At 40.9% G+C, this 27255-nt stretch overlaps 2 protein-coding genes across 2 annotated transcripts in view; one reads left to right on the forward strand and one right to left on the reverse strand.

Moving 5' to 3' along the window:
• The window catches only part of RTRAF (RNA transcription, translation and transport factor), a 17245-nt gene extending 10734 nt beyond the window's left edge, over positions 1-6511 (forward strand). Inside the window, exons 5-8 of the mRNA XM_004370863.1 lie at positions 384-472; positions 3476-3544; positions 5998-6046; positions 6175-6511. Of these exons, the coding sequence (XP_004370920.1) occupies positions 384-472; positions 3476-3544; positions 5998-6046; positions 6175-6329 (362 nt within the window). The 3' untranslated portion in view covers positions 6330-6511. The remainder of the gene's footprint in view (positions 1-383; positions 473-3475; positions 3545-5997; positions 6047-6174) is intronic.
• An 852-nt stretch (positions 6512-7363) lies between these two features.
• The window catches only part of NID2 (nidogen 2), a 74902-nt gene continuing 55010 nt past the window's right edge, over positions 7364-27255 (reverse strand). Inside the window, exons 13-21 of the mRNA XM_004371089.2 lie at positions 25116-25235; positions 23871-24101; positions 16876-17097; positions 16100-16269; positions 12770-12899; positions 11890-12061; positions 10979-11136; positions 9637-9760; positions 7364-7811 (exon numbers count right to left, since the gene is read on the reverse strand). Coding sequence (XP_004371146.1) covers positions 7550-7811; positions 9637-9760; positions 10979-11136; positions 11890-12061; positions 12770-12899; positions 16100-16269; positions 16876-17097; positions 23871-24101; positions 25116-25235 — 1589 coding nt within the window. The 3' untranslated portion in view covers positions 7364-7549. The remainder of the gene's footprint in view (positions 7812-9636; positions 9761-10978; positions 11137-11889; positions 12062-12769; positions 12900-16099; positions 16270-16875; positions 17098-23870; positions 24102-25115; positions 25236-27255) is intronic.

The raw sequence follows: 27255 nt of genomic DNA on the forward strand, positions 1-27255 counted from the left end.
TATTTAAAAAAAAAAAAATAATAAAAAAAATAAAATTAATTGCCCTGGGAAGAAATGTTAATTAAAAGTACAGCATAAATGGGCCTTGCATAAAAATTTATAGGATAAACCTAATGTGAATTAAATTATTTACTAGATTGTTCAATTTGACTGATGAAATTAACAGGAAAACCGTTGATCTCACCATGTGGATGCTCTACACTGCTTTATGTTATTTTCTCTTAGCAGCAGCAGTTTTAAAAATTAGAAATTTGTTGTCATACTGGGAAATTAAAAATGTTTTTTTAAGTTTGTGTGTTCACAAACATATGGCTGTAATTATGTAAGTTTGCAGAGCTATAAGTTTTTTTTGTGTGTGTTTTGTTGTTTTTAATCTTTTATAGTAAATAATCCTGATTTTAAGGCCGGTGTAATGGCTTTGGCTAACCTTCTTCAGATTCAGCGTCATGATGATTACCTGGTAATGTTGAAGGTGAGTTTCATATTTTTCATTCTTGACAGAAACTGTGCGTATAGGAAAATCTCTTCATTTTTCTAAAAATTAACTCTAGTATTTAAATTAATGATTGAATGACTAAAATAGAGAAACGTGGGATATAAAACAGATTTAATTGTTTCATCTGTTTTTAGATTGTTTAATAATAATAACTAATATCAAGGAGCTAAATACTGTGTGCCTGCCACTGTGTTGAATTCTTTGCAAAGATTATCTCGTTTAATCTTCTCAATAATCCTTGAGGTAGGCACTAATAGCTGTGTTTATATGTTAATGTAAAAATATATGATCGTTACACATGTAAATATATATGTGCATAAGGTGTGTGTGTATACCTACATGTAGATAAAGAGGATAGATAAATAACGTCCAAGGTGACACAGAAAATGATAGAGCCAGGATTTTAATCTAGGCACTCTGACCCTGCGGTCCATTCTTTTTCCTGCACTACCCCAGTTCTGTGTAGTCAGTCCTTTTAAGGATTCATAGTCTATATTCATTAAGATGGTAGAAGATGCCAAATTATTAGCAGTAAATTTGGTCAATAATATACACCCTCATATCTCTTTGAGTAAAGAAGTTTTCTATTTTCTGAGTCCTCTATCTTAGGCCACTCAGTTCACCTCTATTTCAGGGAGCTAAATAGTCTAAAAGAGGTCTCTTTACATTTATTTGGTGAGTATCTTATTCTGAGGGAGATAAAATATACTCATACTCCAGATTTATACCTAGTAATTGTGTAAGTGCAGTGGGGCTGGGAGGTGGGGGAGTTAAGATCGCAGACTTGGAATTTATTTTAGAAATTAATTATTACTGCCTTTATGAAAGATTAAAGAGCTTTTGACTTGACCTTGTTCATTTAAGGAGTCCTGATGGCGTGGTGGTGAAGTGTTTGGCTGCTAACCAAAGTTCAGTGGTTCAAAACCACCTGTGGATCCACGGAAGAAAGATCTGGCAGTCTGCTTCCATAAAGATTTACAGCCTTGGAAACCTTATGGGGCAGTTCTACTCTGTCCTGTGGTTCTACTCGCCATGAGTAGGAATCAACTTGACAGCAGCAAGTTTGGTTTTTTGGTGTGTGCATGTGAAAGTCTCTAAACCATGCAATAAGTTGAATAAATTTCACTGTACTGCAGTGTTTAAAGTGCTCAGCTGCTGACCATAAGGTTGGCGGTTTGAACCCACCAGCCACTCCACAGAAGAAAGATGCGGCAGTCTGCTTCTGTGAAGATCTACAGCCTTGGAAACCCTATGGAGCAGTTCTACTCTGTCCTATAAAGTTGCTATGAGTTTTGTTTTTTTTTTTTGGTAATACCTAGAAGAGATTAAGCCATAATTTATTTTACGTCTTAGAATTGTATTAAATGGCACTTTTAACAAGAGAAGGACTATTCCTAGATTGTTATAATTCTTTATGCTATATCTGAGTGTTAATTTGGATTTTCTTGACCCCAGATGGGATGCCAAGAGACAAAAAAGTTATTTTTAGTGAAATTTAGCTCTTTCAAAGGCTTGTTCCTTACTCAATTATGTAAATTTCCTTGGAACAGCTCTTCAGTGATCACGTCAGCTTTAATTATAAACTATGTGAGAGGAGAAACAGACAATGCATAGCATAGTTGGGGTGCCTTTGTTAGACTTTGAAAACCCAATGGGAAAAAGTGTAAATCAACTACAATGGAAAAGCTTTATAAAAAATCTAATCCTAGCTGCATGTTTGTCCTTCGAGTTATTTTAAGAGGCATTCAAATAATACACGATAATATAGAAAACCTCTTAGGTTTGCCAAGTGTAAGAATGAGAATATTTAACTGTTTGGCAACCAGACTGTTTATTACTATTTAAGATTGGTTTGATTAGTCTTTTCAAATACATAGCATTTGGTTTGTTTATATTATTTTAATTAAAAAATTTTTTTTAAGTTTTCACACTCACTTTTGAGTTGTAATTGTCATCCTGCTAATTTAAATTTCCTGAAAAAAAATCTTGCTTTTGGGGTGTATTAGTTTCCTAGGTCTGCTATAACAAAGTACCACAAACTGGGTGGCTTAAAACAACAAATTTATTCTCACAGTTCTTGAGGCTAAAAGTTGAAACCAGGGTATCTGCAGCGTTGGTTCATTCTGAGAGCTCTGAGGGAGAATCTGTTCCAGGCTTCTCTCCTAGCTTCTGGTGATGGCCAGCAATCCTTGGGGTTCTTTACCTTTTAGATGCATCCCTCCAGTCTCTGCCTCTGTCTTCACATGGTGGGCTGTGTTTCTTCTTTTTACAAGGACACCGGTCAGATTAGGGCACACTTTACTCAAGCATGACCTCATGTTAATGAATTACATTTGCAAAGATGCTATTTCCAAATAAGGTCACATTTCACAAGTACTGGAGGTTAGAACTTGGCCATATTTCTTGGGGGACACAAATCAACCCATAACTTGGGGTGTGTATGGATGCACGTGCATCTTCCATAATGAAATGCCATAGTAATTGTTTTTTTAATAGTGTCCTTTGAAAGGTCTGAAAACACTTTACTACAGTTGAGTAAAAAAAAAAAGAAGCAATACACAGAAAAGTTTGTATGACATGCTGTCCTTTATGGTAAAAGCGTGCATGTGTGTGCATGCTTGTAATGTCAGTCTTTTAAGGATGCACAGGAATCTGGTAACGGTGGTTCTTCTGGAGACAGATTGGATGACTGAGGCTTGGGATTGGGAAGGAAACCTACTTTTTACCATGTTTCCTCTATTTTTAAGATTTTGTACTATACACCTGTATTGTCTATGCAAAAACGTTAGTTGTCATGAGCATCTCTTATTAAATATTAAAAGTGAAAATGTAGATTTTTTTAAAAATTTATTGGAGGGTTTGTTAATGAAGTAGGTAATTCTGACTTCATCAAACTAAACAACTTTATTCTTCTGACTCAGAAGAAAAGGATGACAAACAGTTTTTAAAAAGTAAAAACAATATTTTTGGGTGTCATAGGCAATTCGCATTTTGGTTCAGGAGCGCTTGACACAGGATGCAGTTGCTAAAGCAAATCAAACAAAAGAGGTATGTATGTTTTTATAAATTATAAATGAACTATTAATGATCATTTTTTCTGATATTGCTATGGGTTTAAACTTTGCATGTATAGCTTAAATTTTGCAGCTTAAAATATTCATTCTATGTTAGAATAGCCCAGAGAAAAAATAGCTTACTTTGATAGGATTGAATTTAGTTCTTAAGCAAGTTGAAATTTTGGCAGGAGTTCCAGGATGTATCTAATTGCTGGAGGTGTTTTTTTTTTTTGTTCTCACTTCATATCTTTGCTACTCCACAGTCTGCCAGTACAAACCACGGCACATGCCCAGTTGAAGTTTATTTGAAGGCATTTGTCTTTGTGAAACTTAATGGGTCGTTTTAACTCGTTGCTGAAAACAACACACCTTCACTTTGTTCCTCATATATTTTCTTCTCCTTCAGCCTAAATTCTGTCCTTGCTTTTTTTGTGTTTTCAGAGGAATTGATTCTCTTCCTCTCATTTTATTCTATTTCCAGGCATAAGTGATTATAAGAAAGTAACTTGCCTGAGGTCACCCAGTTGATAAGTATTGCGCTCAGGCAGTCTGATTCAAGAACTATGCTCTTATCATGGCAGGTGGGGGCAAGGGTCCATGTGCGGAGGTCTGGATGAGCTTAGTAGATCAGCCCATGTAAAGGAGAGAGGGCTGTACTAGAATGGTCTCTAGGGTTCGGGGTGCAGAAGGCTGAAGCATTATCATCTTTCAGTCTTGCTTTGTAGGCTGAAAAAACATTACACCATGGCCGTCTTTCCGTTAGATAAAAAACAATACTTTTTGGGGGAAAGGGGGTTTTTAGATTTACAGAACCAGAAATCTAAGTGTCCTCATAGTTTCATAGACTGTGGAGCAGTGCAGAGAATGTCCCCGGGGGTTAGCATCAGCAGCTATAGGTGTCTGATAATGCCCCTCTCCTGCTGCGTAGATGCTGCAGTGAGGGCCTCTGCACAGCCACCATTCTGAATTCCAGTTCCTCTTTTTTGCCTCCCAACCGCATCCCACCCTAAACAATGCCTTCTGTCCTCTGACTCCTTAGCCAGGCGCAACAGCCTTAAAGGGTTACTAATGCCAGGGCAATGCAGTTGCCTCTGAAAAGCACTTAGTCTTCTTTTAAAGGTTCTTACTGGCTTATTAATTATGTATGGATCAGGACACTGGAAATTGGATTAAAGATCAGCTTATTTCACCCACACTGTAGAACAGACAGTAAATTGTTGTGGTATAATAAAATCATTCATTCAGCAAAACTGTGCCTTTGGTTTGTAAGGCAGTACTGATGAAGGCATAGCTGAATCTCTTTGCTTTTGTTTTCAAAATAAAATTTAATTTTCAAGTCATGTCAAAAGATAATATATATAATAATATATATAATAATACAGTTGGGCTCTTACAGTTTAGTGTTCTTATTTATAACCGTTCATAGCTAGTATTTGCAGTATATGGCAATTTTTAGGCCTAGCTGTTTTTTGGTGGTCTGTTGGCAGACAAAGGTAAAAATTGGAGCCTCTGGTACTAGAATGACTAGAAGGCCACTCAGTAAAATTCTACTCTTTAATTTTACTCACTGTATTTTCATATACATTTGTTGCTTCATTTGTATACCTTATTTTCAGCTATTTTAAATTAATGAGATCTGCATTAATAGATTTGGCAAGAATACCAAAGCATTTGACTAGTGACAGCTTAGAAGTTGTAACATTGAAATTATAGGTAGTTTTTTTTAATGGTAATGGTTTTATATTGTATAATCAGCAGAAAGTCCAGACTGCTTGTCCTTATTTGATAATTACTGTGAAGTCTGTACACCTTGGCATCATCAAAGTCACAGTCTTTTGTATGTCTGTGTATAGGTGCCGACTAGTTGGCTCTAAATGGTTTAGTTTCTATTCATTTTCCTTGACTGTTTCAAATGAACTATTGAAAAATAAATTATATATAGGTAATCTGGTAAACAGCATGCTAACTGGAAAGAAAAAAGTTGCATGTATTTTAAATAGCTTTGTCCAGTTTGTAAAGACAGAATTTAATGTGCTCAGACATAAACTTGCTTGGGGAAAATAATATTAAAAGTAGTCCTATTCCATTTGCCCTGTACACTGCTTCCTGTAGCTAAAATGGGCCAGCAGCAGCTCTGCTGAACCCTCTTTCCATAGTGGTAGTGACAAAGCACTGCTGCAAAAGGGCTTTATAGGCCTAGTCTAAAAGACTAGATTGGTTATGGTGCTTGCCAGATGGTTAAGGGCCATTCTTTCCTAATTGGTTGTAGGAGGAAAACCACTCACCACAAAGCAGATTTAAACAAAGAATTCTTAGTCCCCTTGCCACTGCAGCTAAAAGGGTTAAAACAACAGAATAGTGCGCTGTTTTTCACAGTTTCAAATGAGAGGAGAATGTTATTCTTAACTATAAATAGTCTCATATTGTCTTTTTTTTTTTTTTAAGGGCTTACCTGTTGCTTTAGACAAGCATAGTCTTGGTTTTGACACAGGAGGTAAGTGATTTTGCTTTGATTAATTCAAACTATTTTTATAGACTTTTGCATATTTGGTGGGAATAAATGAATAAATAACCTTAAATTTAAAAAAATTATTAATGCAGTGTTCTTTTGTTGTAAAACAGATGCAGTTCTTAATGAAGCTGCTCAAATTCTGCGATTGCTGCATATAGAAGAGCTCAGAGAGCTACAGACAAAAATTAATGAAGCCATAGTAGCTGTTCAGGCAATTATTGCAGATCCAAAGACAGACCACAGACTGGGAAAAGTTGGAAGATGAACATTTTAAGATTTCAGCCTCTCACCTACTTAGTACAATTGGGAACTATGTACACTTCTGGCATGTGTTTGGAAATCAAATGTCACATTTTCGAGGGAAGAATCCCAGAAAATTGACTATGTTCTAGGATTTACCATCATTGCTTTTTTTTCTTTAATAAAGTTTGGGAAAGTGGATTTTTTTTTTTTTTTTTTGGACTATGTGTTGCTATGATTAATTTGTTTCCCCCTTTGTGGTTAAGGTACATGTCAACCCCCAACTTTGTCACAGAGACATACAGATCCTCAAGTCATAGGAAAACTTAAAATATTTTATTGGAGTAATCTAGAAAACTTGAGAACTGTTATATCTTTGGCATTTATAAATGTAGTATTTTTCTGTGAGTAATTCTGTAGAGGCACAGGCTCAGAAAATACAAATTGAATCATTTTAGCACCTTTTAATATAAATAGAAATGCACTGATGCAGAGGTAAAAAAAAAAAAAAAAAAAAACAACTTAGAACTTTTTGTTGGGAAACTATAAATAAGTTGGCTCTTTCCCATCCATTCTATGGAGCCTTCTCTAACTACATCAAGGCTTGTGATCTTTAGGATTGTATTTTTACACTGATTACGTGTGCTTTAATCTTTTAGCCAAAAAGAATCCATAGCAAAAATCATTTAGAGTCTTAATATACTCTAACTGGTTCTTAGTTGAGTGGATTTGACCTTTAAATATGATATAAATGCTTATGAAGAAGTTGCTTTAACAAGCAACAATTAAAATTTGTTAGCTTTTTTTTTTAACTAGCAATAGCAATGTTCGTTTTAAAAAATACAGTAGTAAAGACTGAGGTATAAACTTTTCACAAAATACACTTAGTCTTTTTGCACTAAAAATGTTCATCTTGTTCTATGTCCAGGAATTTCTAATGGCCAATTCCTCTTTCGCTTTCTTCACCTTTTAGTGTTTGCAATAAACATTAGGGTCAAGATTCTGATTGTAAACTCCAAGTCCTCCTTCAGAATGTGCATTTACTTTCTTCCTGTAAGGGGAGAATAGAGGCATAGGGGGTGGGGGTGGGGAGTCAATGAGTATTTTGTAACCCAGGGTTGCAATAACAAATCTTTTAAAAGGGAAATATCCCAATATGCTGACCGTTTTTATTTGTGTGTAATCAAGTTAGGTAACTTAAGGTCATCAGACTGCCCCCCCCACCCATGTTTGCCATTAACTGTTTCAGCTCAAGCTGGTTCTCACTGGTGGTGGAGAGAAGGCAATGGTGGCCGTGCCAGTAGCAACAGCCAGTCTCTGGGTCCAGGGGTAATCAGATACATTCCTTCCCCGCCCTGCTAACCCAAAGGAGTACCCTGAAGAATATTCATTACCTGTTGGGCAGTAGGGGTAGACTGCAGTTATCCCATAGAGATGTGATCGCTGCTCTGGGAGATACTCATCTGTAAACTGGCCACTGTCTTTATTTACTGATATAACACCATCCCTGGTAACAAAGGAAGAGTGAGTTTGTAACTCTTTAAACAAATTTCAGAGGTTTGATAAAAACAGTTTTAATAGAGAAAATCGTTGCCAGCCCTCTAGAATACATTTTTAAAGTTAATTTAACCTAATGAATTTTGATTCATGTAGACACAGAGGATTTGTCTAAATCATTGGTTCTCAAAGTGATCCCCAAACCAACATCACCTGGGAATTTGTTAGAAATGCAAATTCCTTGGCCCCACCCCAGAACTGCTGAATCAGAAATTCCATGTAATCTGTGTTTTAACATGTACTCTGGGTAGTTCTGATGCACACTAAAGTTTGAGAACCATTTATCTAAATCAGTGGTCCTCAACGCTTGCTGCATGTTAGAATCTGTGTGCAATGGATCAGTTTTTTATGGTCTTTCTAGCCATGGTTTTACAACTCTCACCAAAATATTGGTTGAGACTATTCAGATAAGGTGCTTGTGGCTCACCAAGGGATTAGACAGCTTACTGATAAGGTGTATGGCACTCTTGTGGGGGTGGGACCATTCAAATAAGGTCTGTGGAACTCATAACGAAGGGATTGGTCAGTTTGGCTTAAAAAAAAAAAGCCAATTCCAGAACAGAGGGGAACTTGACTACTATCAAAAAGAAGAGATGGGAGCAGAGCATGTCCTTTAGACCTGGGATCCCTGTGCTGAGACCCTCCTAGACCCAGGAGACAGCTGTAACACCTGAGAAGCAATGGCAGAGAAATGGCAACAGCAGAAGCAGGCAACTGTTAGGAGAAGGCTCCCGGCCCACAGAGCGAGAAAGCTGAGTGCCTTCGGACAGGAGGCTTGCTGGGCGAGTGGGGTGCCTCCAGGCACTTAATTGGCAGAGCTTAAAAGCTTCGTAACACTTAACTGAGCAGGGCAGAGGCTAGGCCAAGGGGATAAGGGCCAGAGAGAGGCCTGCCTGTGGTCACAGTTGAGAAGAGGCTGTCCTGATCGAAGAACTGTATCCTGAATTGTAACCTGTTACTTCCCCAATAAACCCTATAACTGTGAGTGAGTGGTCTGTGAGTTGTGTGTGGCCATTGCAAGGAATTATCGAACCAGCAGGGAAATAGTGCCTTGGGAGGGACGGCTGATGTCAAAATTAGTAAAAAGGATGGAGGGTGGAAGTATGTTTGACCTCCACCTCAGGAATCAGCCTTTGGCTGTTGATTTTGATATTCCTTCCCCCTTGTGAAGTTAAGAGGAGGTCAGATGCTTCTGCCACCACGTTTTTTTTGTTTTTTTTTTTTACAGAATCACTTCAGAATCTTTTAGAAGTACTGACGCCTGGGCTTCATGCCAAACCAATTAACTCAGAATTCAAGGTGAAATGGTGGAAGGGGACAAGGCATATGTATTATTATTTTAAATATCTCCAGTTCCTTATTTGAGAACTTAGTCTAAATTACAGTATTCCTTAGTTTTCCAGGTGGATAATTAATATGACCACAATGTTATAAAGAGAATGAAAAAGCTTAAACTGTATAATATACGTCATGGTACCACTTAAGGGGGTAGTCTTTTTATTTTCTGAAGATCAGATTTAGGTTAATGCACTTCCTTTTTAGTTCATTACTTCAAGCTACATGTGAGCAATACTGTTAAATTTCTGTATGAAGTAAAACCATGACTTTAAAAGAAGGAATACTTGAAGGATGCCAGCTATTAATGAAGAGAATGAAATGAAAACCTCTGTAGAGGCCTTAATTAGGAAAGTCACTTATTGAATTTTGGTAGAACAGCTGGTGCGTCCTCCGGAACAGTTTGCCTTTTCAGTCCCGAGCGTGAGGGCTGGGCTCACCTCCTCCAGTCTGTGTGGTAGAAGTGATCTGCATAGCTAACAATGCTGAAGGGGTAGTTGAGGTTGTCTTGAATGACACGCCGTCCAGTTCCATCAGGTAGTGTACACTCCAGTCTTTTGGTTCCTTTTAAAAACAGCAAAGGGAAAATGAGAGCCTTTTATGCCATGGAGGTGGGGGGCGGGGAGCTCCTTTGCAGGTAGATGGCTTCTCAGAGGAAAGTAGGTAGAATAGGAAACGGTATTTCACTCCCATTGCAGTCATAAAAATTAGCAACTAAAATTTCCTGTTACTAGTCCCCAGTTTTGTTCGATAGCATTCAAGTGTTTAACAGCATTCAAACTCTTAATTCTTTTTTGGAAGAAAGGACTGAATTTACTGAAATCTGGCTAAGTTTTCTCCCAAAGCAGACCATAGAAGCATTTTTTCTAATTTATATATCAATTCTTACTTAGCTCATAAATTGTAAACAACATCGAGGTAAATACTTGTCCTTATAAGCAATGTATAGTAGCTATGGCAGCCTTTTTACCAAAATCTAAATATTTTTAAAAGAATATTATTTTCTAGATTGGGGGAAAAAAAAATGGTAACGTGGCTCATATTTTCCAATGTAGTTTGGCCAGTGCAAACAAAGTAGTTTTGAAAAAAATTATAATAGTTCAACATTCAAGAATTTACAAGTTTCACATTTCTCATGGAGTCCTGATTTAAAGTTCAAATATTTTAAAAGACTAACTTGTTTTAGACAAGTGTAAATGCTCATTTGGACTATAAATTATTCATGAAGAGGCTTTTTCATATTCTTTAGTATAGAACTAGACATACAGTATCCTTTCAGTTGTGCTAAGAATGAAAAGCACATGACAGAAGTAAATAACTTAGGTATAAGCAACCCAAATTTATTACTGAAGGAAGCCATCCTACCACATCATTTTTTAAATAATGTTCTCGGCATAGCAGCACAGTAGCTGTCATAGTAAAGTAACATATTTATGAGTAAATTATAACACTAGCAAAAAAAAAGGAGGAAAAGGATAACCTCTTGTTAACAGGGCAAAGCAGTACAAAAATGAGTTGGAAATAGTACTAGCCTAGCCTTCAAACTTAACTGGCTAATTCAACTCACCCCAAACCCCACAAAGTTCATTATAAGAATTATTACAAAATGTTCTTTAAATAAAAGTTTACAGACCAAACAAAGGAATAGATTACCTGCTGTACTGTCATAAATTTAAGCCAAACGATCTAAATGGTGGGATTTGCTCTTGTAGTAAAATCTGTCTGGTGCTAACACCTACTGTAGTTAAGAGTTATCTATTTGCATTTGATCTGTAGTATTACCTGCATCTGCCCAGCAGAGCAGTTTAGAGAAGGGGTCAAATGTTAAACCATTGGGTAGCCCAATGTCTTTATTCACCAAAATTCTTCTGTTTTCTCCATTTAAAGAAGATGTTTCAATTTTAGGAGCTTCTCGATTCCAGTCTGTCCAGTACAAGTTGCTGTGGATAAATTAAAAATCAAGATTGTAAAGAATAGCTAGATAGCCTGTGGTAAGCAGCGCCACATACTTAAGGAATCCCCTTGAGTGTGGGCCAGATTTAGTGACTAGCTTTTAGCAAATAGAATGTGGCAGAGGTAATGGGATGTCATTTCCAATATTAGGCTTCAAAAAGACTGTGCCTTCTCTCTCGGGTGCCCTTGCTCACTTACTCTGAGGCAAACTAGGTGTTGTGTTGGGAACTACCCTGTAAAGAGTCCCACTTGCCAAAGAACTGGTGTCTCTGGCATTGGATGTCTAATTATTCTGTCTAATGGAGGTAAACCTTAGAGGTAAAGTAGCTTCGACACTATGGTTCTCAAATGTGTTGCTGAAAGAGATCCATTTCCCTTCCAGTTTAAGTGTTGGCTCCTCAGAGAGGCCTTGCCTGATAATCTGACCAAGTAGCCCCAGTCACTCACAACACTATCTGAATTCTCTACATGCCATGTCACAGTCTAATATTTTTCTTGTTAGTTTATTTGTTAATTTACTCTTACTTCCTCCTAATAGAATAAAAGCTCCATGAAAACACAGACCTTGTCTTTGCCTAGAACAGTGCCTGGCACCTAGTAGATACCAATAAGTATTTGTTAAACTAATAAGTTTGAACTTTTACTCTCTTGTTCTGACCCTCCCCATACTGCATTTTAAATCCAAGGGCTTCCATTCAGGAGTCTACAGCTAACAGGAGAATTAGGAAAGGCCAGCTGACCCTCTGATTGGGTCCACAGTGATGGCTCGGGGATTCACCAGATCCGTGTGGAAGAGGACCCTGCGCTCAGAGCCATCCAGCTTGGCACTCTCTATCTTATCCAGTCCACTGTCCGTCCAGTACATGGTTCTACGGAAGTGGTCGATGGCAAGCCCTTCAGGGCTTATCAGACCTGAAAATAGAACAAAGGCAGGACTAGAGCATTTGCGGGGTATGAAGGGTAAACGTGAAGCAGAGAGATACACTATGTTGAAATACCTTAAAAAAAAAAAAAAAGTCCTGAGAGTGCCTAAGTCCCAAGAACCAGGTTAATAGAGAAACAGATCCTTTTGTTATTTTTTCTGCCGTCTCTAGTTTCTTCGAGACTAGCTGACCTACCAGCCTGATGGCACTAGGCAGCCACAGTACTGGGAACAGGCAGCATAAACTGTTGCCACATCCGGAATTCTTACTTCAAGCCCTTTCTTATGAGAAGCCCAGAGGTCTTCCATCACCTCATTCCTTATGTATAAATATCTTTGTTTACCGAGGGGCTAGTCTTGTACAGCTCGATAAAGTAACTCGCATAGAACTTAACTTCCCTGGGTGGTGCAAAAGGTTAATGTGCTCGGCTTCTAACCAAAAGTTTGGAGGTTCCAGTCCACCCAGATTTACCTCAGAAGAAAAGCCTGGGGATCTATTACCGAAAAATCAGCCATTGAAAACCCTAAGGAGCAGTTTTACTCTTGACACACAGGGCCACCCTGAGCCAGAACTGACTCAACAGCAACCTTTTTTTGTTTGGATGAAAAGAGAGGTGAGACTTCAGCATAAAATAGACAAGTAACTTCAATTTAGTAGAATCAAATGAGATGCAGATTTGTTTTGTGAAGCTGCTAACCTGTGTTAATGATCGTCTCGGGCTCTGCTCCTGGTTCCAGGCTGGCGCGGCTGATTGTTCGTCCTGCAACATCTGTCCAGTACACCATTCTCTCCCTGCAGTCATAGTCAATTCCTACGACTATGGAACCCTTCATGGACCAAAACATAGAATTGGAAGAATTAGGACTCCTTGAATGTCCTCCAAGTTTATGCTCAGCTGCCTAGCTCATGCACAGCTGCAGTGAGCAACCCTGCACTATGGTCTTGTGGGCAGCCAAGCAGAGTGTTTGACATGTGGATTATGGAGGCTGGTTTCCTAGGCTCAAAGCCAGGCTTGGCCACTTACTAGCTGTGTGACTTTGGGTACATAACCTCTCTAAACTTTGATTTCTTCATATGCAAAATGAGGGTAATAACAGTACCTATTTCATATGGTTGTTGTGAGAATTACTAACATCAATGCTTGTCAAGTGCCCTAGTCAGTAATTAGTATACAATAAGACCTCAGTAAGTGCTATTACTGTTGGCAGTTAAAAGTGATTACATGAAAAAAAAAAAAAAATCAGCCCCTTCAGTGATTAAAGGACAAAAGTTAATCGCAGTAAAATAAAACCTGTTGCCCTTCCAACTCATAGCAACCCTACAGGACGGAGTAGAACTGCCCCATAGGGTTTCCAAGGAGCAGCTGGTGGATTCGAATTGCTGACCTTTTGGTTAGCAGCTGAGTTTTTAACCTGCACCACCAGGGCTCCCTCAGCAAAATAAGCCCTTAATATTTTACTGTGCAAAAACTGACCACTTTCAAATGTTACCAGCACCTTTTTTTTTTTAAATTGTACTTTAAGTGAAAGTTTACAATTCAAGTTAGTCTCTCATATAAAAATTTATACATACATTATTATGTGACCCTAATTACTCTCCCTATACTGTGACAGCACACTCCTCCTTTCCACCCCTGATTTCCCACATCCATTCAACCAGCTCCTGACCATCTCTGCCTTCTCATCTCACCTCTGGACAGGAGCTGCCCATTTAGTCTCCTGTATCTACTTGAGCTAAGAAGCACACTCTTCACAAGTATCATTTTATGTCCCACAGTCCAGTCTTTGCCTGAAGAGTTGGCCTTGGAAATGGTTTTAGTTCTGGGTTACAAGAGAATCTGGGGGCCACATTTTCTGGGGATCCACCAGTCTCAGTCAGACCATTAAGTCTGGTCTTTTTACTAGAATTTGAGTTCTGCACCTCACTTTTCTCATGCTCCATCAGGGACTCTCTTTTGTGTTCCCTGTCAGGGCGGTAATTGGTGGCAGCTGGACACCATCTAGTTCTTCTGGTCTTAGAACCAGTACCTTTTTGAAAGAGCCTTTCTAAAGTTTGCCAACATGCGCAAACAAAATCAACTCTCCCCACTCCTGTGCGTGATGAGAGCTCTCCTCTACCTAAGGTGCAATCACCCTTACCCCTACTTCTGCCTCTTATACAACTTAGGTTGTACTCTTGTATAAAAGAAAGTCTATAATTTGATGGGTTAAGGAACTGGGGAATGGCAGTCTCCCAACCTCTGGCTAGAGGTCTCCCCCTCCTTATTGCAGAGAAGTTCTAAATAAATGACAGTCTTTGTGAAAACGCTGAGTCTGATCTTTCCACAACTGCTTCATTCTTCTTCCAGCCCAGCAGATGTGCAAAGCCAACATGAAGAGGCAATCTGGCTGTCCCCAAGGTTGTGCCAGCTCCCTCCCTGCCTAACATAGCCCCTGGGGCCAGGCTCAACTTATGCCTCTGGGAGCGTACTCAGCACAAGAAACACTATACGAAGCAGGATTTGACTCCTGTGGAAAAGTGGGCAGTTTATATGGGGGGATCCAGAGGTCAATTACAATTTTACTTGAAAATTAGGATTAAAAAGTGAGTTGTCCCAGGCAAGAGGGTCCATCCATGTGACTCCATTAACCCAGGGAATCATGGGATTCATTAACCCAAGTAATGAGTTCAAAATTCCTTGGAGGAAAAAAAATCCCAGTTTAAGTACATTTTTCCAATATGTACTTATAACCCATGTCCCATTTCTCTGTCAGTTCCACCACCACTACCCCACCCCATCAGGGGCACTTTCAGAAATGAAGTTAAGCCATCTGACTTGGCTATAATAGAAAGATGGTTAGCCTGAGGTGACAGCAATTTCTTACTTTCTAACTCTTCTAGAGAAACTTTTACAAAATAACACGTTAGTGTTTGCTGGTGGGGGGCGGAAACCTCAAATCTTAAGAAGAAAGAACACATCTTTTTGTGAGCATTGGCTGCTTATAAACTTTTTGGAACCAGGTAAGGAGTTAGTTCGTTAGCAGAAGTAAATACAAACATGAACACTGTGCTGTTCTTTCTCATGGATTAACAAGCACCTGGAGCATGAAGTTGGAGCCCTTGTGGTGCAGTAGTTAAGAGCTCGCCTGCTAACCAAAAACGGTCAGCAATTCGAATCTACCAGCTGCTCCTTGGAAACCCTATGGGGCAGTTCTACTCTGTTCTGTAGGGTCACTATGAGTCAGAATTGACTTGACAGCAAAGGGTTTGGTTTGGTTTGGAGCATGAAGCTGGGAAATAGAATCGAAGGATAATCCACTGTAAGTGTCAGTGGGATGCCTTTGGGCCAGCCCCCTTCTCTTTTATTCATTCTAAAGAAGAAATCCCTTTCTCTAAAGTGTAGTGGCAACAGAGGCTGCTGGTTCAGGAAGCAGCAAGCATCCATCCCTCAGGGAAAGCTCAGTCCTCTCCCAGCCTCAGACTCTCCCCAAACCTTCCTCTATAGAGGAGTCAGAGCAAGTAAGGAAAGAGGCCCTATCACAGAGACAGAACAAAATGGGAGGAGAGGGGATTGCAACAGTAGAGCAATCATTAACTGATTTTTGATTAATTGATTTCCACTTGGGGTTTATCATCTGATCACAGAAACCACAGAAAGACGGTTTCTGCAGTTTTGATTTCCACAATCTCTGTGGAAATTGATGTCTCTGGCAAGGAGAGAACCCTGGGGACTTTGGTTAAGATCTTGTCAATTCTTCCTTGGATCACCATCCTGCCTCCATATCCTGACAAGCCTGGAATTCCCTTTCCATATATCTGAAACCCTGTGAACCAGCTGGACACAACAGACTTGGTCAGTCAGAGATGACTCCCAGCCACAGAGCGCACCACTTTCTGCAGGGGTAGGGGCAGGCCCATAAAGATGGACTGCAGCCAAGAAACCCTTCAAGCCTTCCCTCCACCCAGCCCCTTGCCCTGAGAGGTGGCCTGCACTAGGCCTTCTGGAAGCCCCGCCTCGGCCCTGCCACAAAGGAGGAATCCACTTTACATGCAGTGACAGCAGGGTCTTGGCCGCGTCCTTCTGAAGCCTGGTCCCGTTGAGGGGCAAGTGGCCGATCTGCTGGCCCTGGGCATAGAGCAGGAAGGTGCTCACGGAGGGAAGGGTCACATCAGGGCGGGGGGTCGGCCGGACCGTGGGTGGAGCAACCGTGGGTATACCTGCCATAAAGAGTAAGAGGATGTGAGGATGGGTGAGGAAAGGAAACAAGGGCAGGGCAGGGGAGAAAAATGACTTTCCCACATACCAGAGTCTCTAAGAACATCAAAAGTTCTTCACCCTAGACAGATGTGCTCCAGATGTTCTTAAAATGAAATTCTAATTTTTAGGGTTTTTTTTTTTTTTTGAAGGATCAATTATGTAAATCACTGCCAATTACTAAGGAGGAAAGCAACGAAAGACTTCCCTCTGAACAAAGCAGTTTTTATTTTATTTTTTTGTTTTGTTTTGTTTTTTTAAAAGGGAAAAACCAGAGCCAGTACTGTATCAGCTACTCTTTGGGGCCCCAGGGTGACACATGTCCCCTTTTGCCCTGGGCTGGGAAAAGGGAGTAGTAATCACATGTTGAATTGGATTCCAGATGTTCTAATTACAGAAACTGCTAATAACAAAACCAAACATTACATCCAAATTGGGATCTTGGGTGGACCAGATTATAAATTAACACAGCCCCTCACTTCCCCACCTTTGCCCACAACAGGCAGCTCTCCTACAGAATAAGCCCTCAGAGGCAGCTAAGGTGAGCAAGGGCTGGCCAGGGTGCTTACATGCAGGGGTGGTGCCTGGCTGGGAGCGGGTGCCCTCCACCTCTCTGCCTTCTTTATCCACACACCAGCAGAAGTCACTCTTCCCATGGCACTGTAGGGGGATGAACTGGCCTAGGTCGTCGCACTGGGGCACATACTGGTCATCGCGGGCCGTGCCACCGTAGTGCTCCAGCAGGCTCACCCTCCAGCGCTCACAGACAGTCTGGGGCCTCTGGGTGGGCTCTGAGCAGACAGAGAGGAAAAGCCTTTGATTGTGGGCCAAGGATAGCATGCAGCATGTACGCTCAAGGTCCCCACACCTGGCCGCCCTCCCCTAGCATCTGCTAACAGAGGGTTCAGCCAGCCCCTGGATGCTGGGCCAGGGCAGCACATGTGCTTCGAGAAGTTCTCTTCCAGTTCAGGAGAAGGGGTTGTCTTGATGTTCCTGACTCCCAGGCCAGGAAGATTTGTCCTCAAGGCCCAGCCACATAAGGAAAGACCAAGTGGAGCTGAGATCAGGGGCGCAGGGCTCACGTGGTCTGGGAAGGGGCAGAGACCCACAGGGGCCATCCCACTGAGGCCCAGGTTGGCCTCTGCTCACAGAGCACTTGTGCAGACTTTCCTTGGGGACCCAGTGGCCTACATGACACTCAAAGGCAATTATTTATTCCTACTTGCTTCTGCTCCAGAACTTGCTTCTGAGAGGGTTATCTTGGGACTGGCCAGTGTGTGCCTTAGGAAATATTTACTGAACGCCCTACTTGTATGACCCTCAGTATCTGTCCACTGGAAAAATATATTGAGTAAAAATAAAACTGTGGTGTAGTGTGTGTATGTATGTGTGTGTGCATGCACGTGTGTGTGCACACCTAGCAGAGACGGTACAAACAACTTAAAACTGACTGACTCCATTTCTAGAAGTCCTCTGGCTGCCTGGCTATGAAACGATCTCAAAGCCAAAACTTTTTCTGTTGGCTCCAGCCTCCTGCCTCACTCCTCTGCCTCTCCTTTCTCCAGCATCCTCCCACCCCTCCTTCCCAGCTCACCACCACATTTTAACTCCTGTGAGCTTCTCAGGCAGAGCAGTTTAGCCACCTGCAGTTTTTGCCCAGGCTGCTTCTGCAGGGCGATCAAGGGCCTGCCCCACCCTGCACATGAATCTGTTGCAGCCTCTGTTGGAAAAGCTTTTCCATCCATTTATGACAGTATTACCTCAGGACCTTAAATAAAAAGAGGTGCTTCTTTCTGGAGCCGTGGAGGCTAAAGGAATCCCTGAAAGTACTGCCCTGAGATAATCTTTAAACCTTAAACCAAAAAAAGCCCCTGAGGTCTTCTTGAAACCAAACAATAGTTGTAGCTGAACTAGTAAAAAAAATGTCTATCTTAAGCGTTGTGCTGTTTTAAGAGCTACCTGTGTGGGATCAAATTGACAACAGCAACTTGAAAGATTACATAGGAACCTTAGGGGCAGTGAGTGTATGTTAATGGGGGAGGAACACTCAGAAAAGAAGGGTGAGAATGGTTGCACAACTCAAAGAATGTAATCAATGTCACTGAATTGTACATGTAGAAACTGTTGAATTGGTGTATGTTTTGTTGTGTATATTCTTAACAACAACAACAAAATAAATAAAATTTGAAAAAAAATAAGAAGAGGTGCTTCTCCATCCTTTTTAATTCCTACAGCTCGAAGCCTATGGGCTCCAGACTCATAAGAATCTACTTAACATCACCATTTGGATATGTAATAGGAATCTCAGAGTACAACTAACAAAAACTGGGCCTTTGCTTTCCCCATCAAACCTGCTACCCCCAGTCATTTCCACACTAGTAAACTGTACCTCTACTGTTTTATTGCTCAGGCCCCAAACCTTGGACTCATCCTTGGTACCTCTCTTTCTCTCACTATCCACATCTGATATGTCAAAAAATCCTGTCAGCTCTACTTCCAAAATACAGTCAGAATATCTTCATGTCTTGCCACCTCCACCCCTATCACCCTGGTCAAAGCCCCATCATCTCATACTGGAATTACTGCAATAGCCTCCCCACTGGTTTCCCTGCTTCTACCCTCCTCCTCACCCCCCAGTGCAAGGTCAACCAGCAACCAGAACGGTCCCTTTAAAACACTAAATCATTTCATGTCACTCCTTTCCTCAAAACCCTCCAATGGCTTCAAAGGAAAAGCTGGAAACATTACAATTGGGTCCATGCACCTACAATTTCTCTTAGAAATCAGGAAGATGGTGAATAAAATCCTCAGAGATCAAACTCATCTAGTTCAATTCCAAGACTCTCCTTGTTTGACAGGAGCCACTCTATCTCATGACCCTCTTTAGTACCTCATGGAGAAGGTAGGACCCTGACTATCTTACCCAAATGTGTCACAGGGAACCCAGAGAGAGAAATGTCACTTCTTCAAAAACTAGCCATCGAACCAAAGGTGGGGTTCACTGGAGAAGCTTCCAACACCACCCAATCCCACACTGCCAACTCAGAGGACTCATTCTTGGTTTAAGGGACCACTCACCTAGGCAGAGCTATTTGTTTGGGATGCAGACACACAGCAGAGTCAACTTCTGCGAAATAAGTGCTTCAAATCACGTACACATGAGAATCCCTCTCATTCCTTACTATTTGAAGTTATTTAGTTTACAGCCCATTCATGGATTTATTATTCTTCTGCTTCTGGTTGGCAAGTGTTATGGATTGAATTGTGTCCCCCAAAAACATGTGTTCTAATTCCAATCCTCTATGCCTGTGGTTATCATCTCATTTGGGAAGGGGTTTTCTTTGTTATGTTAATGAGGCAGGGCAAGTGTAGATTATGTCTTGGGTCAATCTCTTTTAAGATATAACAGAGATTAAACAAGCAAGCCAGAGAAGCAGAGATGAGGTGAGATAGATGCCAAGCCACATGGAGATCTCCAAGAAACCAGGAAGCAGAAGCTGAAGAGACAAGGATCTTTCTCCAGAGCTGACAGAGAGAGAAAGTCTTCCCCTAGAGCCAGCACTCTGAATTTGGATTTCTAGCTTCCTAAACTGTGAGAAAATAAATTTCTGTTTGTTAAAGCCATCCACTTGTGGTATTTCTGTCATAGCGGCACTAGATAACTAAGACAGAATTTGGTACCAGAAGAGTGGGGTGCTGTTCTAACAGATACCTAAAATGTGGAAGCAGTTTTGGAATTAAGTAATGGGTAGAGACTGGAAGAGTTTTAAGGTGCCTAATAGGAAAAGTCTAGATTGCCTTGAAGATACATTGGTAGAATTATGGACACCAAAGGAAATTCTGGTGAGGACTCAAAAGGAAGCAAGGAGAGCTACAGAGAAAGTCTCTATCATTTTAGAGAATACATATGGCAACAAGAGAATGTTGCTAGAAATGCGGTTGTTGAATGTGCTTCTGATGAGGCTTTAAAAGAAAATGATGAACATGTGATTAGACAACGGAAGAAGGGTGATGCTTTTTATGCAGTGGCAAAGAACTTGTCTGAACTTGTTCAAATGTTTGGTGGAAGGTAGAACTTGTAAGTGATGAACTTGGATATCTGGCTGATGAGATTTCTAAGCAAGATCTTAAAGGAGCTGTGTGGTTTCTCCTTGCTGCTTATAGTAAAATTCAAGAGGAAAGAGATAGCACTTAAAAATGCACGGTGCAAAATGAAAGCAGAACTTAAAGATTTAGAAAATTCTGTTGTACAAACTAAGGATACATGTCCTAGATGTTCTTCAAGGTTGTGACTACACAATCTTTTGTTAAAGAAATTAAGCCCATGACTGACGGGTATAACCAACTACCACAGCAGAAAACCCATCAGCTTAGACTGAAGGGGACAGAGAAAGAATTGAAAGAAAGAATGTTTTCTGCCTCTTGGAATTCTATAGGCAGGAAACAGGCCAAAGGAGCTACAGCTGTTATCCTCAAGAAAAGGACCATCCCTGGAGCAGCTCAGAGATCAGCAGAACTGTTGGAAGGAGCATGGGAAGCAGGGCCTTCTTGGTTTCAAAGGGTGGGGCCACAGGCTCCTACATTTTAAAGAGTCAGATCTTTGCCAACTTGGTTCCAGAGTGTGGCACTGCCATTAAAGTGTACCAGAGGGATGGGGCCACCACTAAAAGCTGAGGGGGTGGGACTGCCATGTCCAAGGGGCAGAAGAACAAGGCTTGCCAGGGCCAAGGGGGTGGGGTCACCCTCAGATGCACTAGGAGAATGGGGCCACCTAGAGCGAAGGGAACAGAGTTGCCATTCCAGAGGGCCTGGAAGGCAGAGTTGAAGCCCAGGGCCAAGAGGCCTCCACCCAGAATCCAGAGGATATGGCCAAAGTCCAGAGTCTCAAGGGCAGGGCCATTGCCCAGATGGTCTCAGAGAACAGAGGATTATTTTCAAGCCTTGAGAGCTAATGTAAATTGTTCTGCTGGGTTTTGGACTTGCTTGGTGCCCATTATCCCTTCTTTCCCCCCAATTTCTCCCATTTGTAATGGAAATGTCTGCCTTGTGCTTGTTCCACCATTGTACTTTGGAAACAGATAATTTGTAATATAGATTTCACAGGTTCACGGCTGAAAAGAAATTTTGCTGCAGGATGGAATAAACCTAAACTCTCACCCATATTTAATTTAGATGATTCAGAAGATGAGATTTTGAACTTGGAATTGATTTAAGACTTTTGATATGATGTGATGGGGTAAATGTGTTTTGCATGTGGGAAGGACATGAATTTTGAGGGGCCAAGGGGTGGAATGTCATGGGTTGAATTATGTCCCCCCAAAATAAGTGTTGTAATTCCTAACCTCTATGCCTGTGGTTATAATCCCATTTGGGAATGGGCTGTCTTTGCTATATTAATGAGGTGGGATTTGTATATGGTGTGTCTTGAGTCAATCTCTTTAGAGATATAAAAGAGACTAAACAAGCAAGCCAGAGAAGCAGAGATGGGGTAAGCTAGATGCCAAGCCACATGGAGATCTCCTAAAGAACCAGAAAGCAGAAGCTGAAGAGACAAGGACCGTCCTCCAGAGCTGACAGAGAAAGAAAGCCTTCGCCTTGAGCCAGCGTCCTGAATTCAGACTTCTAGCCTCCTAAACTATGAGAAAATAAATTTGTTTGTTAAAGCTATTTACTTGTGGTATTTCTGTTATAGCAGCACTAGATGACTAAGACAACCAGGGTTTAAATTTTTGGAATCTTGGGCACAGAGTGTTCTCTCCTTCAAGCTGACCTAGTTATGCAGATGAAAGATCAGAAATGGCAGCCAAGGCCAATACAGCACCAGCCAAGAGAGAAGTCTGGGTCCATGGGAAAGAGTCTGCACAAAAGAACACATCCTCATTTTAGTTATTAACTTCTCAGTCTCTTGGCTCTCTTTTGAGTCATTGTACTTCACACATGCTTGTCTTAATACATGTAATAGAATTCTAAGCTGTTCTCTTAAGGCACCTCCCAGCCATCTGATTTCTTCAAATCTCAGTTGGAGTTAGAACCAAGACTTTTTTAAAGAAAAGAAAGCATGAATGAAACAGGATTTATCTGTACTCTTTTTTTGTTCCTGTAGGATCTTTTTCCAAAATATGAGGACAGAGAAGAACCAGGAGTATCACTGTGGGAATAAAAGTATCTGTATCTAGATAAATCATTACCAATTTTTACCTATACGGGTCTTAGGAACACTAAAGTCCTGGCCACAGCAATTAACACTATTGAAAGGATTATTTCCTATGTTAAAAGCAAAGACCAATATTTATAGCCCTTTCTCAATAGTAAAAATGGATGTAGGAATCATTTTGGCTAAAATAGTACCAAATCAATGCCATGCTCTTCATAATAAAGTTCTTCTGTATTAATATAAAGTTCTTCTCATGTCTGAACAATTCAGATTCATGACAGCATGAAGCAGAAGCCTACTGTTGGCATAAGCTGGAAGCACTTCATAACCTTGTCCCACATGGGTGAGGAGGGCTCAGATGGTAACAGACATGCTCATCATCAGCATCTCAGATCCTGGGACCTAATGCAACAGATCCCTGGGTCTCTTCTGAAGGTAGTTGGGGCAAAAGTGACAACCGGTTGACATCTTGGGCTAGACTAGAGTGGACTAGGGTTATCAGGTTAGAGCAAACTGGTTGGATCCACTTACAAGTGTCATACTTATTTTTCCTATTGATATTAACACACCCTTTAGACTGTTTCCTGCAATTCAGAAGGCACAGTTAAGGGAGGTAGTTATATAGGAAGGCAGTTTTCCTTCTGGACAAAAGCCTAGTCTGGCAAGATCCTCTAGCTCTAAGCTACCATAACCGATCCAGGGCAGTGTCCTCAGCCTTACGTACACACTAAACATTCAGTCTTGTACTACGTAAGGGTCTAAGATGGAATCTGGTGTATAACAGAGATTAAATGTTATGCGTGTATGTCTATGTATCTCTATAATATGAATGTGTATGTATTTGTGCAAATACACTTCCTAGGAGGAAGGAGCCACCACCCATCTGTCAGTTTGTCATACTGTGGTGGCTGGGATGTTGCTATGATGCTGGAAGCTATGCCATTAGTATTTCCAATACCAGCAGTGTCACCCATGGTAGACAGGTATCAGCAGAACGAACTTCCAGACTAAAACAGACCAGGAAGAAAAGTCTGGCAATCTACTTCTGAAAACTTGCCAATGAAAATGCTATGGATCACAACAAAACATTGTCCGGTATAGTACTGGAAGATCAGCACCCTAGGTTGGAAGGCAGTCAAAATACACAGTGGCCACAACAATGGCCATACCAATGATCATGAATATGGCATAGGACCAGGCAACATTTTATTCTGTTGTATATGGGGTCATCATGAGTCAGAGCCAGCTCAATGGCAACTAACAACAACAGGAGAAAGAAGGCTGTGGAAGGATGCTGAATGGCCCTGAGTCTGCATAGTCTGGGAAAGGATTATAACCTACCCCACAATCAATGCCATTCTGCTTTGGAACCCAAGGCCTAAGCTGGAACAAGATTCCTGGTTGTCTCACCTGGTGCTCCGCAGTGAGGCGGGGTGGAGCCAGGGGGAGTCCGGGTGCCAGGGATTTCATGACCACCTTGGTCAATGCACCAACAGAATCCTGTGCTGCCATGACACTGCAGGGGCCGGAAGTTGCCCTGCTCATCGCACTGAGGGATGTGGAGCGGGGACCCAGGATAGGCAGATTGTGCCTGGACATAGCGCTGCTGGTGTTCACAGGGTTTCAGTTCTGAGACAGAGTCTTCAGGGTCCACGGCAGAAGGAGACAAAAGGAGAAATAAAAGGCGCTGCAACCTGTTCATTTTCACCAGCCAACCTCCTGTGCTAAGAATTTTGTGTCTATAATTGGAAGATAGCATGACATGGGAAAAATAGCAATGCCCTGGGACTTTGGAGTCCTGGATTTTCATTTTATCTCTGCCACTATCTATCTAGTTTCTCCCCAATTTTCACACGTTACCCTAGTTGACTGTAAGTAGTAAAGCAGCCTCTCTCTCAGCCCTCAGAGTCCTATTGCTATCTGGGTAAAATGAAGAGCAACCCACAGTTTCTCGCCAGAGACTTTGGAGAAAACAAGTAAGACCCCATTCATTCCTGGAGGTCCAGAGTTTAAATCTGAAAAGTTCCATGTCAATGGTGGTCACTCAACTACACTGTGCTGGCCAAGTTCCCCTACAGCAGTCACCACAGGTGCTTCCTTCTGGCTCCCTAGTGTATACAGCTCCTGTTTAGTAATACTCAATACTTCACCTCAGTACTTCACCTCAATCACCTAACTTGTACTCATCAAGGCAAAGGAGATAAGATGATGAATGGGTCATACTTCAGGCCTCTAAGAATGCTGATAACTAGTGAACTTCAGTAAAACTGGTATCAATAAACCCAGGAGTCTTGGGTGGTAGAGGTAAGCACTTGACTACTAACCAAAAGGTTGGTGATTTAAACCCACCCAGAGGTGTCCTGGAAGAAAGGCCTGGTGATCTGCTTCTGAAAGATCACAGCCTTGAAAACCCCATGGAGCACAGTTCTACTTTGCAACACAGGGGGTTACCATGAGTTGGAATCAACTCCATGGCAACTGCTCTCCACCCCTTTCATTTTATCTGTAAACTAGACAGCAAGAGGTAACTGTGGAAAATTCTAAAGCTTGGAAAATCTACTAACTAAGGCCTCAAACCTGAATAAAACAAGATTGGGCCAAAGTCCTGCAGAAAACTATTAAAAACCTCGGGAGTTTTATGTGCCCAAACCTTACCAGGTGTGCACTGAAATCCATCCCCACGATATCCAGGTTGGCAACGGCAGGAGAAGGAACCAGGGGTATTATAGCAGGTAGCTGCGGGGTGACATCTGTTTTCCGAGCATTCATCAACATCTGCAGAGGTCAGGAACAGGGACAGAGAGAGACAATGAGGAAAGGAAGAAACAGGGTAACTTCTTAGCACACCACCTGTGCTACTAAACCCACTGAAACCAAATCCCTTGCCTTTGAATCAATTCCAACTCATAGGAACCCTTAGGACAGAGTAGAACTGCCCCATAGGGTTTCCAAGGCTGTAATCGTAATTAAACAGAGCGCCACATCTTTCTCCCACAGAGCAGCTGGCAGGCTGGAACTGCCGACATTTTGGTTAGCAGCCGAGTGCTTAACCACTGTGCCACCAGGGCTCCTTATCTGTATGTACTACTACATGGTCTAAATGCACATGGATCAACAACAAGTTGTCAACTTCAGAGGTCCTGCCTGAAATGGGCTCAGAAGAACTTCAGGCAGGAGCAGAAAAACCACTGTCATCTAAATGCAAGTAGAAAAAAGTCGAGGACCATATGAGTTAATCCATGAGACTGAGAATTCTCAGTGGAAATCAAGCTCATGTCGGTCACTCACAGAAAAAAATATTCTGCAGTATATTTCTAGAGCATCTTTTAACTACAGTGAATTCCAGGAAGTTATTACCTTTGAACTAACCTTTAGACTAAAATCATTAAATTCCTTTCAGTAGCACTACAATAAAGATAAATATATGTAACAATAGTTTTTCCTTTCATTGTTGGCACTGTCTCCCTGAAACATTCATTTATAGATGCAAGACCCAGATGAGATTCCATATACTTTTTCAACTAAGTTAGAAGGGCATTCAGTCTTGCTTCATCCGTGTCCTACTATCTAGAACCCCAATTAACCAGAAATTTTCTTTACTTTCCACTTTTAGAAGAAAGAGAAAAAGTACAAGAAAAATATTATCAGAGATTTTGAAATAACACGTAACAAAGAAAATCTAAATTTGTCAGGCATATCAGCATATACAGTTTGGGTCTCTACACTATACATTGTACTATTAGGATTAATTTTCATAATATTTCTCAGAGTTGCAAAATCCTGAAACTTCTAAAAGTGAAGTTATATTCCTTTTATTTTATTTACTGAAATCAGAAAATTTCGACCGTAGCAAAACTGTGAGTTGAATTGTTATAACCGATGCTCAATGGATGAGATAAGCTATCTGAAGAGAGAGGAAGTCTTCCAGAGTAAAAAGAGGATAAAGAACGGGTGGAGACCTAATCAAGACGTCACTGGAAATAAAACAATGCAGTAGTCATATCCGCAATAATGTCAAAAAATTTTTTAAATGTGTGAACAAAAAATATGGAATGGGATGTTCAGTGTGAAACCTAGAAAATGAGAGAACCAGAACATGTGAATTGTGTCAATTCAGTACAGCCCATGGCAAAGACACACAGGATCTGGGAAGCAGGAGACTTAAATACAAAACAAAAAACAGTTGCTGTCAAGATGATTCCGACTCATGATGCCCCCATGTGTGTCAGAGAACTGTGTTCCATAGGGTCTTCTTTTTTTAATTTTATTTTGTTATTGTTGTTGAGAATATACTAGCAAAACATACACCAACTCTACTCTACATGTACCATTTCATGACATTGATTACATTCTTCGTGTTGTGAAGGAATTCTTACCCTTCTTTTCTGAATTGTTCCTTCCTCATTAACATAAATTCACTGTTCCCCAAGGTTCCCATCTAATCTTTCAAGTTGTTATTTTCAATTAGATCCCATATAGATAGTTGTTAAAAGAGCATAATGCTCAAGGCAGACTAGTTGAGCTAGACTATTGTTTGGTTTTAAGAAGACTTCAAGGGATATTTTTGGTTTTTAGGTTTAAAGATTATCTCTGGGCAATAGTTTTAGGAGTTCATCCAACCTTCATGGCTCCAGGAAGTCTGGAGTCTACGAGAACTTGAAATTCTGTTCTGCATTGTTATATGTAACAATATTACAATGATCAGGATCTTCTATAGAATCTTTGATCAAAATGTTCACTAATGGTAGCCAGGCACCATCCAGTTCTTCAGGTCTCATGGCAAAAAGGCAGTTGT

The sequence above is a fragment of the Trichechus manatus genome, unplaced genomic scaffold (genome assembly GCF_000243295.1).
Source record: "Trichechus manatus latirostris isolate Lorelei unplaced genomic scaffold, TriManLat1.0 scaffold00010, whole genome shotgun sequence".
NCBI classification, from domain to species: domain Eukaryota; kingdom Metazoa; phylum Chordata; class Mammalia; order Sirenia; family Trichechidae; genus Trichechus; species Trichechus manatus.